At 41.3% G+C, this 14125-nt stretch overlaps 1 protein-coding gene across 4 annotated transcripts in view; it reads left to right on the top strand.

Annotated features, from left to right (window-relative positions):
• CPT1C (carnitine palmitoyltransferase 1C) overlaps positions 1–14125 on the top strand; it is a 1701035-nt gene that overhangs the window by 1291936 nt on the left and 394974 nt on the right. For 2 of the 4 annotated variants that reach the window (XM_044083414.1, XM_044083412.1), the window contains exons 14-15: positions 249–413; positions 540–674. In XM_044083414.1, the coding sequence (XP_043939349.1) occupies positions 249–413; positions 540–674 (300 nt within the window). The remainder of the gene's footprint in view (positions 1–248; positions 414–539; positions 675–14125) is intronic. The other 2 variants (XM_044083411.1, XM_044083413.1) reach the window with 1 other exon arrangement.

Here is a 14125-nt window from a genome sequence, read left to right as displayed (position 1 = left end):
TTAGTAGTTGGGTCAGATTATTAGAGGTTGCTAGCCTTTGAAGGTATGATGTTTTGACTCATTCCATTTTTATGTTAATATCTACGGTAGTTATTAGGTTATGCTTATTGTGTTTCACTATGCTGGTAATTGTTTTTTGTAGTAGACACAGTCTTACTGGTGTACATTCTGTTGGTTTGTCCTGTTCAGAAAAAGGTACAGTTGTTGCAGTTTTGTTTAATATATTGCTTATTTTTCTGTTGTAACAGTGCCAAGAAATAATAAACACTTCCTTGAATGTTGCTCAAGCCTTGGCTAATGATGTTGACTTCCATGTCTTACCATTCCGAGAATTTGGAAAAGGCTTGATAAAGAAATGCAAGACAAGCCCTGATGCCTTCATTCAGCTGGCACTGCAGCTTGCACATTACAGGGTAAGGAACGCAATCACCATTATATATTTCATACAACCCTTCACCCATCTCTCTCTTCATAAAGCCCCTCATCTGTAACTTTTGTCTTTTTTAACTCATTTCCTCTCTTTTCTGTCTCCAACCCAGGATAAAGGTATTTTCTGTTTGACATATGAAGCTTCTATGACACGCCTCTTCCGGGAAGGGAGAACAGAGACTGTCCGTTCCTGCACAAATGAATCCTGCAGTTTTGTCAAGGCAATGGTTGATTCTCAAAAAACAGTATGCTGATGTTTTTTTCTCTTTCTCTCTCTTTTTTTAACGTTATGTTGCCAGAAATGCATGAATTTATAATTGTCAGGAAGACCAACTCTGTTTTTGTTCTCATTCATAATCTGACATAAGTAACTATATTGTACAAACTTACAGTTGTTTGTTTTACTCTGAAAGAATTCTGTAATGATCTTCAAATCAATCTTGGCAGCAGGTACATATAAAACATCTAGTCAGTGTTTGTCACTTAAGCAGATTTCTTTACAGCATTGAGGAGGATTGGCCTAATTTTCCATTGCTTCTTACCTCACTACTCAGTCTGCCAGTTACTGTAAAAGAGAAGGTAGTCTTTTTTTGCTGTCTGAGATTTAGGTCCCCCAGTGGTTAGAAGACTACAGTAACTTGTCATTCTAAATGGATTCTTTGAAGAATGCTGCTGTTTTGTTCTCCAGATTCTGTGTGTTTGTCTGTCTGCATTGTAAGATCAGTACTGCACTATGATTACTTGTCCAATGAGGACTACCACAGGCAAATATCCATCCTTCCAGTTACCTACTAGAGCATTATGAGATATCCCTAGAATGGAGCTGGACTGTGTCCCCAGCCCAGGATGTCACTCAAATGAACAACTAAAACAAGAAGCAGGACACACCATTTCCACTTTTTTCTGCAAGAAGTAATTGGTTATATATCTGTTGCCCGCTTCCAAGCGACTTCCACAAGATAACCTATACCAGGAATCTTTATTAATTTGTTTTATGTGAAATTGGCTAAATTATTTTCAGTTTGCCTTTTTTTTTGTTTGTTTGGAACTGTACAGTAAATATGTTCCAAGGTCCGTGATTTTATTGGAAAAGCTTACAAAAGTGTGCCTGAAGAAAACAGATTCTGCCTAGAAATTATTTTCAATATATTTGGGAGTGGACTACCAGGTATTCTCTGAACACTGTTTGATCTTTTGAAAAAGATGCTTCTTCATTGGGTCTTAACTTCATGGGCCTCTTGGATCAGAGAAAACTCGAGGCCTTAGTGCAAGTTGTGTCCGCCCATTCCATAGGTGAAACACTTCATGAACATCAGAAAAAAGGTTTCTGAAAGAGATTGAAAGCAAAAATATGAAAAAGTGGCCAAAGAGGCATATGTAGAAACTAAAAAAAAGGTGCAGCAAGCTTGAGACCACACTGACTTTGCCAGGTCCTGAAGACATTGGACCTGTTGAGGAATTTCCTTGTTTACCATCAGTCCTAGGGCCCATTTTAGCCGCCTCTCCTGGCTTGTTTGGAGGCAGGCAGTCCAGTTTCTTCGCATATGGCTCCACAGGCCTCAGATGAAATTGAGACACATTTGCTAGATGCTGTTTCCAGGTGCCTGCTACAGAAATCCAAGCTTCAGAAATTTCACTTGTGTCGTATAAGTTTTGTTTGTTAGTATTTGCTTTTGATTTTTGTACAAGAATCTGTGGAAGCATTTTTGACTTTGTAGATTCCAGAGAATATTGATTTTCAGAGGGAACTTTGAAAAAATATTCTTAAAATCACTTTTGCTGTACTTTTCATAACTTATGGCAATCGGCCACTGATGACATTTTTCCAAATGGCCATAATCCGAGAACTTTTCTGATGAGTGGATACCTCCTGTAAGTGGAGATACATGCTTGCTTCCTGGATAAAAAGAGGTGCCTGCCTTTTATTCAGAAGTTGTACAAGAAGTTTGGAGGGGGCAGTACCCTCAAGAGATGTCAGGATGAAGAGAGTTAAGTTAGCCTAGCTGCATCACATATGCCTGAGGACTTCACATCCAGTGAGTTGGTTTGCCACTCACTGGCATCTGATATTTCAGTCAGCCTTTGTCTTACTCTTTAGAAACAGTCTCACAGGTAGTTAAAAACACATCCTAAGTCAAGTACAAAAAAATGTTTGCTGCATTCACCTTTCCTCCAAACATTAGACTCTGACTTCAGGCTGTAGTGCTCTCATAGGTTCATAGGTGTGTACTAGACTAATGGCCCTGGAACTTTTACAAGCCTAACCCATAGGATTACCTTGACATTGTGCCATCAGACCTTAGTTCCCAGTGCCTTTGTTGAGTAGAGCCACTGGAGTGATCCCGGGGGCGAATTTTCTATTTCCCATCCACTCATCAAGATTTCTCTTTTAGAGGGCCAGTGAGGTGCTCTGTTTGACATGTATGGGAAGTCTATTCCATAGCATGGGCAGTCACTGGGTTATGCACCTGTCCCTACAGCATGTTCTGTTGATTGTGGTAATGAGGTTGAGGTCTGTGGAGCATGTGGTGCAGAGGGATTGGGATTTCTTTAGGTGTAGCTTTTTTAACAGAGTTGGGTCAGACATGGCTTTGTAAGTCAAGCAGAGATTGTCTTTAAGTAGGCGATATGAGACAGAGAGTAGTTTTTTTTTTTAGTCTGTCCATATAAGACAAGTGTTTAAGGCCTAGGATCCTCTTTGTGAGTTACTTTTGCGGCCTCTCCAGTTGTTGCAGGTGTCTAGTGAGGTATATGCCAAATGGGGCATTGTACGCGATGATTGACCTAATGAGGAAAGAGTAGAGGGAGACTATGACCTCTTACTTCCTGGATGCAAAACCCTTAGTAATGAGATGTGCCACATAGAAGGACTGTCTGACCACAGTGGCAATGTGGTGATTAAAAGAGAGGTTGCTGTCAACCTGTGTTCCCAGATCTCTCATAACGCCTTATGTGTTCAGTGGACTACCATCTATGTGGTATTTCATGGGAACTGGGTTTTCCCCAAAGGGGATGACTATACATTTTTTGGCATTGAGCTTAAGGCCATGGTTCTGACACCACTTGTTGGTCTCAGTGATGCCTTTCTGTTGGATGTCAACATCATTTGTGGAGTTAGTAATGGCTCCCAACTTGCATTCATCTGCAAACTTTGTCATCCAGTCCCTTCATGTTGGCTTGGACTTCTGAGAAGTAGATACCAAACAGGAGGGGATCCAGGACCGATCCCTGTGGGACTCCACTCGTGACTGATCAGTAGTCTGACGTGGAGTCAGCTACTTTCACACTGTGGGTGCTATCTGTGAGCCAGTTTGCAACCCACTTAGTGATATAGGGATTGATGCCTAGCTTAGTGAGTTTTTCTATGATTCCTGAGTGGGGGCTGGTATCAAAGGCCTTGGCCAGATCAAGGAAGGCTGTATGAACCATCTTGCCTTCATCCACAGCTCTGGTGACTGACTCAAAGAAGTCGACCAAGTTGAGCAGTTATGATCTACCCGTCACAAAACCAAACTGTGTGGGATCCAGAGTGTGGAGATTCCCTGTATCCTTGTTTATTAGGTCCATTATGATGCATTTCATAGCTTTGCATATCAGACTTGTCAGGCTAATGGGGCAATAGTTCCCAGGGTCTGTAGTTGCTCCTCCTTTGTGAAAAGGGATGACTATAGCAGTGCACCATTTGGTAGGGATAAAGCCTGAGGTGAGGCTGTGATTGAACAGGGCACACAGGTGATGTGCCAGTTCACTCTGTAGTTCATGTAGAACACAGCCAGGGATATTGTCAGGTCCCATAGAAGCTGTATTCTTGGCTTTGGGCAGTGCTGTTTTAACCTGTGCAGCAGTAATACTGGGTGCCTGGCAATCTACTGGTGTTGTGATTGTCCCTTTTTGGGGGGGGGGGGGGTTAGTACTGAATCTGTCGGTCGGTATATTGGCAATATCTGTTGGCTCTGTATAGGAGGTACCATTGTGCAGTAGCTCAGAGCAAATCTGGGTATTGCCATGGAGATTCTTTGCATAACTATAGAAGGCCTTGTTGTTGTCTTTACTGTCTGCTGCGATTCTGTTTTCATAGCTAGCTTTAGAGGATTTGATGAGGGATTTCAACTTTTTGTTGAGGCTGATGAGGGAGTTTTTCCAGTCTGGAGACTTCACCTTATTTCGCTTTAGTTTCCTCCTCTTGTTGTAGAGTTTGTTTATGGCATGGGACCAGCAGATTGACTTTCTTTTTTGAAGGAGGACGTCTTGGTTCTATTGGGTATGCTGAGATCCATGCATTTGTGTACGTATTCATGCAGTGCATTGGTGTATGATTCGGCGGTCATGCAACTATTCTCCATTTACATGGGTGCCGTGAAGTTAGCCACCTCTGTTTTTATGAGCCCAAAGTTAGCTTTGGAGAAGTTTTTCATGGTAGTTATTGCGGGGGGGGGTATTTGGATTTCCAAGGTGATTAGTTTGTGGTTGGATCTAACCAGGGAAGAGTTGACTATTGGTGTAGAGCAATGGTCACCCATGTTAGTAATGACCAGGTCAAGGATGTTGCTACCTCTAGTGGGGGTATAAACGAGCTGGTCCAGCGCATTGGAGTTAATGAATTCCAGGAAACATTGGGCAAGTGTATTGATACATGAGTAGTTTTCCCAGTTAATGGAGGGATAGTTGAAGTCACCCAGTATGAGAGTGTTAGGTTGGACCCTAATATTCTCCAGGGTGCTTAGGAATGTATAGTGTGAGTCTTGGGACATGGTTGAGACCTAAAACAGGCTACGACTTGAATCGCTGTCTTACCCAATGTTAGCTGCACCTGCAGTATTTCTGATGCGTTATGTTGGGCTACCAGTCTGGAGGTGTGCGAATCCTTTATGAATATGGAAACATTCTCGCAAGAGAAAGGGCTTTGTCTTCCATCTTTAATGCCTCTGTAGTATGGTGGGAGTAGGTAAGAGAAATGTACGGAGTTCAGTATTAGGAGTTTGACATATTTTTTGACACTGCGAAAGGTGATGTCTCCTGAGTGCATCACAGCCAGAATGGTGCCTTCTTTTACACTGCATTCAAGATGGCAAACATTTAGTGAGGAATTTTCTTCCACCGGCAAGCAGTTTCAAACAGATATTCAGCTCTCACTCCCCCCGAGAAAGTTAAGCAGGAGAGAGAAACCTGTTACATCGCAGATACCAGTTTATCTTCTAAGGTAGACAATAAGGAGGACTTAGGCCTACATTAATTAAATGACATTCTCCTTAGGTGCAGTTTGGATGAAGGGAGCTTTCTCTACTCAGGAACTCCACAGAATGATGTGTCCTTTGTAGATAGCCTCACTAAGATGACAGAGCATTTTAAGTGGGAGGCGAAATGTCAAGACAGTAAAAACAGGCATTTCAATGTCCTTGGTTTGAAAGAACTGAAAGTCGCAGCAGTCCCACTGGTTTTCAAAGTTTTTGAAAGTGTCTTTAGAGCTGCTTCCCTGCAGCTGAACACCCAACATCTGCATCTAAGAAGCTGGATGGGGTTATATAGGATACAGGAGATTCAAGAGTTCCCCCTATAAGAATTCAATGGAGGACCCTGCAGTGATTTCCCTGGAATTATTGAAATGTGGTTAGCTGGTACTAGGCTTTATTACCTTACTGAACAACATGGAAAAGCAGGATTCTAGACAGGTTCATTAAGAAGGTGTATACTTCAGCCAGTATGGAGTGCATATTATTGACTATCAGTGAAGTCCTAATGCAAATTGGAGACCTATATGAAGAAATTCAGGATGTTTCTCCCAAGTCACGAAGCTGGAAACTGTTTCAGCTCTCCCAAGGAATTGGAAAGTATGCAAGTAAATGTGGTTATGAAATAGTGGATGTAGTCTATGTGGTCACTAGCATGGGTTCATTGATCAGACACCATGTCTTGCTTTTAGGGTACAGGTTTTACCAGAAGACATCAAAAGACAGTTGTTGAACTATTCTTGGTGGAGAAATTCCCTTTTTGGTAAACCCTCCAAAGGTATCTTAACACATTTGGAGAGAAAAAAAAGAGTAATGCAGATGATGAAACAACTTTTTCATTCTGCCTTTCTTCAGTGTAGCAGACATTATTCTTAGACTGGCCACTTTTTTGGACACCAACCCAAAAACCAGCAGACAACCACACTTCATCAGGCCACACAGATGTATAATCTGCTGCAAACTGACTAATTTCTGCCGCCAGGCTTTTAGAGACATTCTCTCTAGCCTTAGCTGGGCTAACCTGACCCAACTCCCCCTCAATGAAGCTGTCCATTCTTTGAACACTAGCCACCTTAATATTCTCAATAGCCTTGCACCCCTGCACACAGTTCGTATGAAGTCTAACATCTCTCCTTGTCTAACTTATGCAGCCTTCACACTAATGAAGTCTAAAGACAAGATGTGGAAAACATGGGTGAAAACTAAACTCCCCACCGATTTACAAAAGTATGAAGAACTCAAAAATCTGACCAAAAAAAAAAAAAAACATTATTAAAGATAAAAAAAAAAGTAATTCTACTCTAACCCTCCTACCTCCCAAAGATCAAATCCCAAAGAATTCTGGAACTCTATTAACCACATACTACATCCCAGGAACCCATCCTTCCCTAATCCCTACCCTAATAAGAAACCCGAAGAAACTGCTACCATCTTTAACACCTACTTCATCGAATCCATATCTAAAATGATTACTCTTGACCTGTCATTTTCTAACATAACTAACCTTAAAAACAACCAGACCATAAATTCCTCAAAGTCCTGTCTTACTCCACACTCTTCTGCTACTTTTTTACTTACATCTGTTCGTACTAGCTACTTCAAATCTTTACTCACCAAACTAAAACCGTGTTCCACATCAGCAGACAATATTCCTTCCTATTTCCTTCAGCTAGCAGATGATTCACTTCCTCTCCCAGTATCTATCTTGATAAATCCGTCTGTCTCTGAGTTACAGGTGCGCTCTATCTGGAAAGAATTCTATACCATACCTATACATAAAGGAGGTAACTCCACAGAAATCACTGACTTTAGGCTTATTGCAATCCTATCTCCACTTTCTAAAGTATTGGAAAAATGCATACACAAGCAAGTCATACATTACCTTCTACAGGAAAACCTGCTCACACCCACACAGCATGGCTTTCGCCCCAAACATAGTACCACTACTGCTCTAATATCCCTCCTAAACACTATTTCTCAAGCCAGAAATGATGGCAGACTCGTCTCTTGCCTTTTCTTAGACCTTTCAAAAGACTTTGACACTGTGTCTCACTCACTCCTCCTGACTAACCTTAATTTCTCCACTTCTGCTGTTGCCTGGTTTTCCAGCTGTCTCACTGATGGATACCAGTCAGTGAGATGGGATTCTGCCATCTCCCCTTCTCTCCCAGTAAAAAGTGGGGCTCTTCCAAGGCTCTATTCTAGGCCCATTGCTTTTTAATATCTTTACTAATCTACTCCATACTTCATGCCCCCAGTCATCCCTGGTACAATATGCTGATGACTCCACAGTCATCACTATTGCTAACACCCCCTCTGAACTAATTTCAACCACCCAGGCATCCTTTAACTCAGTTGGAACCTGTCTCGCTAACAACCTACTTATACTGAACCCAAACAAAACAAAGCTCCTACTTTTCTTACCTAAAAATCTTAACCACCTTAAACCTACCTACTCTATACAGTCTCTCAACAATACTGCGATCAAAGTTGAATCCAACACTAAACTCTTAGGTGTCATAATAGATGACCAACTTAAGTTTGAGTTGCATGTTAATAACTATATCTGCAAGACTTGTCTAAAATTCGGTCTCCTCTACAGAAGTAAAAAAAATTCTCACTAACAAAGCTAAAGTAACATTGTTGCATAGCTCTCAAATTTTACTAATCTCAACTCCTCTCTCCTCACCAAATTTGAATCAACCTGCAACAAAGTAGCCAGATTTGCAGTACACCAAACATATAAATCTCATCACTGTCTTCCTCTAAAACACCTAAACCTCACCAGCTCCAAATCAGTCATTCAGTTCTATATCACCCTTCCTACTGCCCCAGCTTATCTCCTCTTATCACCCATTGTACTCCCACTAGATCTCTGTGCAGCTCTGACCAAGACCTTCTACAGATCTACAAACCCAGAACCAAAATAGGATGCAATCTTTATAGCCATCCCGCTATTTCCTGGAACATGCTGCCAATACAGATTAGATCCCTCAACCAACTTAAACAACTCAAAGCTGCCACCAAAGAATACTTCAAAAGTCACTGGTCCTGTCACTGTTCTGACCCCATTTAATCTTTACTACTATCCCTCTTATGCTTTCCTATCTGCCCTTTATACTGACTTGCTCTACTGACCTCTTACTCTCTTTACCTCAGTGCTCTTCATAGCCTTCCTTAACTTGCTGATAGCTGGTGTCTATACCAAGAGCTGTTACCTCCTTACTCTACTAATTATAATTCACGTCTCTCATTTCCCTCCATTAGCAATACTAAAACATTACTATGTTTTCTTTTCACCTTACTTGTTTGATAATATTGTATGTACACTGTATCAAACTGTCTTTTTGTTTTATTTATTGCTTCTTTATTACAGTTTCAGCAACACTGTTATATACTGGTATATATTGCTTTATTTTATACTTTTTATTTACTTTTATTGTAAAAAGGCATTTTCTGTAAAACTTTGTTAGTTGTCATAGTGTAATGTTTGTGGAGCTTTTCTCCCCAGGCTTCTCCTGAAAAAGGGCTATCCAGCGCAGTCGGACAATCCCAGCCAATAAATGTAAAATAAATAAAATAAATAATGAATAACAGTACTAGTAAATGAGGATTTAAGGCCTAGCATACCTTCAGGCCCTATGGTAACTGTGGGAGAGTATCTGTGTTTGTCAAACGCCATTACCTCACGTATCAAATCACTCATGATCCTAAGTTTGAGCTACTGGAGATCTGAATGACTCTTAAATCCAGATATTACTTAATTGCGATCTACAGATCCCTGTCAGTGTCCCCCAAAGATTATGAAAATTTCCCTAACACCATTGAGGGGTTAAATACCAAGCCAAGTACCTTCTTGCTAGGGGACTTCAGTCACCCAAGTATTTATTGACAGCTCTGAAATAGATATGCTCAGTTTCCTAGATTTTGTTAATACCAGTGCACTGGAGCAAATGCTAAAACTACTCATTAGAGACTGTAATATCCCTATCCTGGTCCTTTCTAATGTAGCCCCTGTCTGCACCCCACCCACCATGTTTATACCAGTTATAAAGTCTGACTGCAAATGGGTCTTCACCGTTAGGCCTAGTGGTACCACTATATCTCCAAACAAGACTGTATTTAGGGACTTCTCCAGGGCCATCATGCTTCATTGTGTTGAAGACCTATGAAAGATTCTCAGCAATCATCTGCAAACAGTCCCAGCTAAGAGGGCTGCCACATTCACCTCCAGCTTTTATCAATGGTTAAATAGCTACATGGAAAAGGCAGTACTCTGCTACCCCAAAATAATGGTAAATTCTGGAGTAAACCTTTCTAATTGTAAGAAACACCCATCCCTCTAACTCAAGACTACAGTCAAACATGCCAGTATGAAGCTTAAGAACACTATTAAAAATGTAGAATGCACACGTAAGGGTGCTTACATATACTACTAACTACAAATCTTTGATTGTCAAGGAACTTGGGGAATAATGTCCAAGAATGTATTGAACTCATCCATATCACCACACATTCTAATCCTAAGGATATAGCCATTATATTACCAGATAAATGTTGTGCTTACTTTACCCCACCTACCCATGTTGTTGCCTCTGCCTTCACTGAAAATTTTAGTTCGCACTGAAATAATCTTCGAATAAGTCTTAAAGTACTTTTCACAGGCTAAAAATATTTTTGTGGGATCCTCAACATATTGGGATGTATTATCATCAAAGTTTGGATTATTGAAAGCTATATTTAACCCGTTCAACCTCAACCTGTACAGTGCGTCTGTGCCTGATGCCTGGAGAACAGCTACTGACTCCTGCAGAAGGCCAGTCGCTCTACAGACCTAGTTAACTATAGACCCAACAGTGTTGCCAGTGTTTTTTGCAAAGCCATGGAGCATATTGTAGCAGAACTCATTTATGTAAACATAGGCAACTTAACTGATCTAGACCCAAATCAGTCTGGTTTTGTGAGCAGGTCCTGTCTCCCGAACCTAGTGAGCTTGAAGTTAGTTGAAAAGCTTACAGATGTTTTGTACAGCATATCTTGTGCTATCCAAGGTGTTTAACTCTACTCCCCATGCTTGGTATTGTTGAAAAGTTAGGTAGACTTGATGTAAACTCTACTTTGTCCACTGGATTGCATATTTGGTATCCAACAGCTCCGTGTTGTAAGTTTCTGGTACCCTTTCTGATTGCAAAATTGTAACACATGGAGTACCACAAGGATCAGTGCTGGGCCCTCTCCTTTTTGCCATTTATTTTGCAGACATCCAAGGCAATATCCTAGCATTATGTTTCACCAATGTTTTGATTACTATAAGCTGGGCGCTGTTGTCTGCTTATCCACTGATGCTAAGCAGGTCTAGCAAGGGATGGAATATGCACACACCAGATAAAACTGAAACTCTCAAGTTAAATGCTAAAATGTACAGCTCATAGTATCTGTCAAAAATCTACTCCCATCTCATATGGTATAAATGGTACTCCTGTTCAGACGGGCATAGTCATGAGACCTTGGGTACTTGTATCAACAATTTGATTTTCATGTTTCCAACATAGTCAGGAAATTCTAAGCAGCATAGTTAATTTCCAAGGGAATAACTTTAAAACCCAGTGAAGCTATCCTGTCACTGTTCAATTCCCTCATCAGATCCATCGAATGTAGTGCCCCTTTATGTACACATCCAAGCATATCATGCAACTAAAAAGGCTCCAGTGAATTATAATGAAGAAAATTAAAGGCCTTAAATCCTTCATTTAGCTCAGTAAATTAGGACAGCACTCTCTATTCTCAGCAGCCTCTGCTGGGTAATGTGAGGTAACCTGTCTCTCACTTTTCAAGCCATGAAAGACTCAGTTCTCTCTGTCTTCCATTTCTTCATAAAACCAGTGAATTTATAAACACCCAATCTACACCAAAAAAAAATGACTTGCTAGAGGGATACATTCTTAATTCATTGTATTCCCAGCATATGGAATGAATTAAGTACATATAGCTGGGTCCCCACGATCGCGTGCCGGGTATTGTTCCTGTTCTCCTATTGTTTGACGATAGCTCCTGCTAAATGTCAGGAGTTCAGCACTATATTCCACTTTCTTTATTGTTTAGTGTTGGTTTTTGCTACTGGTGGTTTGTGTACCCTATCTGTTCATGTGGCCCAAAAGTTAAGGTTTGTAGTGATCTTGTTACTAATTTGATTGTCCTTTTCATCTAATTTGTGTCCAGATTTATTTTTATTTTATTTTTTTGTTTTATTTTGCCTCTTTTAATTTGTCATTTCTTTCTCCTTTATTCATATGACTTTTTGTTAAACCCTCCAGCTGTTGTAAAATATTGTAAATATCCTTCTATTCCTCTGTTGTATTCTTTACATGAGGGATTTGCTGCCACAGTGACCTGATGTCGGCCAGTATACAAAAGACTTTTACTACTAAAGAGGTCAATGGTATGTCGCACGTAGGCTGCTATCGGACATAGGCTATAAAAGTGATGTATGCACATATCATCCTCAGAACTTTGCCACCAGTCCGAACACTTCACCCATATGTGCGGTCTGCTCACTGAAGTGGCTGCTGTTTCAGCTTTTCATATAACCGCCTCATTGGGGGATACATTTTTTGCCTTTTTTACTGTGGTTAGGTTTAGTGTCATCCAGGAAAGGCAAATGCCAATGTGGACGTCCGATTCCACATAGACAATCACCAGCATTGTCTTTTTTTGTCTTGGGCCTTCCCACGATCAAAGATCTTGTTTTATGTGCCAGGCCCTTGTGCCTAAAACTTTGAGAAGTAGGTTATATTCCCTTTCTATGTAATTAGAGAATCAGTGCTTGAAACACCTTGCAAAAAGCGCTTATGGGGGGGGGGGCCTGAGGCAAGTCACTTGTGAAGTGGAAGGCCAGGAAGTCTAGGCCTGAAACTTCAGCTACACCACCTGTGGCGGATGTCTCTCCCAAGGCAGTTGGTAGCCTGGAGAAATGTTCAGCCACTGTCTGATTCACAGGCCAAGAGTGTAATGGAGGTCGCCTTGGCTCAAGATGACGACACATTCTTGGAGGTGCCACAGGCATCCAGTGCAGATGTCCAGGTGGAGCTTAGACTTGTGATGACCAAGGGCCGTAGGGGGGATCTCTCAACTACTGGTTAGGGAGGAAGTTGATTCCGACATTATGAAGCTAGGCCAATATCTCATCCTCCAGACTTGCATAAGGCTGATCTGCATGCCAATAAGAAACAAAAAGATTAGCATTTGTCATCTTCCAGTGATCCACAAAAGGATTGGCAAAATTTTACACAAGGCATTTTTAATGCCTTTATGTCCCTTGGGCTTACTTCAGGGGTTTCAGTACCAGCCATACCCTGGTTAGGGAAGAGGCTTCTTCTGAAGAGGAAGAATCCTCAGAAGATGAGTCCATAGCTTATTCATCTCAGATTCCCTCCCAGCCGGATTATACTTCCCTGGAGGAGGACTGCAGTGATTCTGACTCCCCAAAGGAGGAAATAGCTTTCAGCGAGCCCTTGGGTAAGATGAGGGAACATGTCACGTAGTACAATTGTCAGATGTCTGAAGTTCAAAAATCTACTGCAGATTACTTCAGGTAGATACTCCTAGTCCATCAGCCGTACCTTATGTTCTATCTACATTTTTGGATGCACTTGCATATTCCTGTAGTACTTCCGACTCCCAGCCTCCAGCACCTAAGAAACCAGATTTTACAAGGTGCCTGGAGACTGTAAGTTTCTTTTCAAAGCCCCTTCTGCTGACCCTTGTGTCATCACAGTGGCTTCTGATAAGCCCTCTATGTTACTTCCCTCCATCAACCTTCTTCCCTCTGACAAAGATAGCAGACATATGGAGAGGTTAGGTAAAAAAGTTTACAATTCTGCTACACTCGCCATTAGGGCTATCAATTATCAAACACACATGACTAAATGCATCTTGGAACTCTTGTCCCAACTTTCTAAAATTATTTCAGATTTGCCAAACTCTGAGAATAAGTATTTTGCTTAATCCTTGCTTGGGGCATCCTCTCAAGTGGCCTGCCATTCCATAAAATGTAGTTATGGTGGTGTGGAGGCTTCAGCTAGGGTAGATGCCACAGGTTCAGCCCTGAGAAGATTTGCCTGGTTGAGACTTCAACCTTTACCAGAGAAATACAGGCTAACACAGAAGGTCTTTGGCTAACGAAGTTCACAGATGACTGCAAACTAGGAGCCGTAATTGAAACTCCTAACGATGTGGACAACCTACAAAAGAGCCTCACTGAGACAGATGCCTGGTGTTAAAGCCATGGCCTCAAACTCAATGCCAAAAAGTGCATTGTCATCTCCTTTGGTAAAAACTCTGTATCCCATGAGCAGCTACCACATAGGTGGTAGTCTACTTAACACCGAAAGTGTGATAAGAGACCTTGGGACACAGGTGGACAGTAGGCTGTCCTTTGATAATCACATCGCCACAGTAGTCTGGAAATC

Source organism: Protopterus annectens, chromosome 9.part0 (genome assembly GCF_019279795.1).
Source record: "Protopterus annectens isolate FY-2018-M chromosome 9.part0, PAN1.0, whole genome shotgun sequence".
Lineage (NCBI taxonomy): Eukaryota > Metazoa > Chordata > Ceratodontiformes > Protopteridae > Protopterus > Protopterus annectens.
Note: the sequence above shows the minus strand (reverse complement) of the source record. Positions and strands in the feature narration are given on the sequence as shown.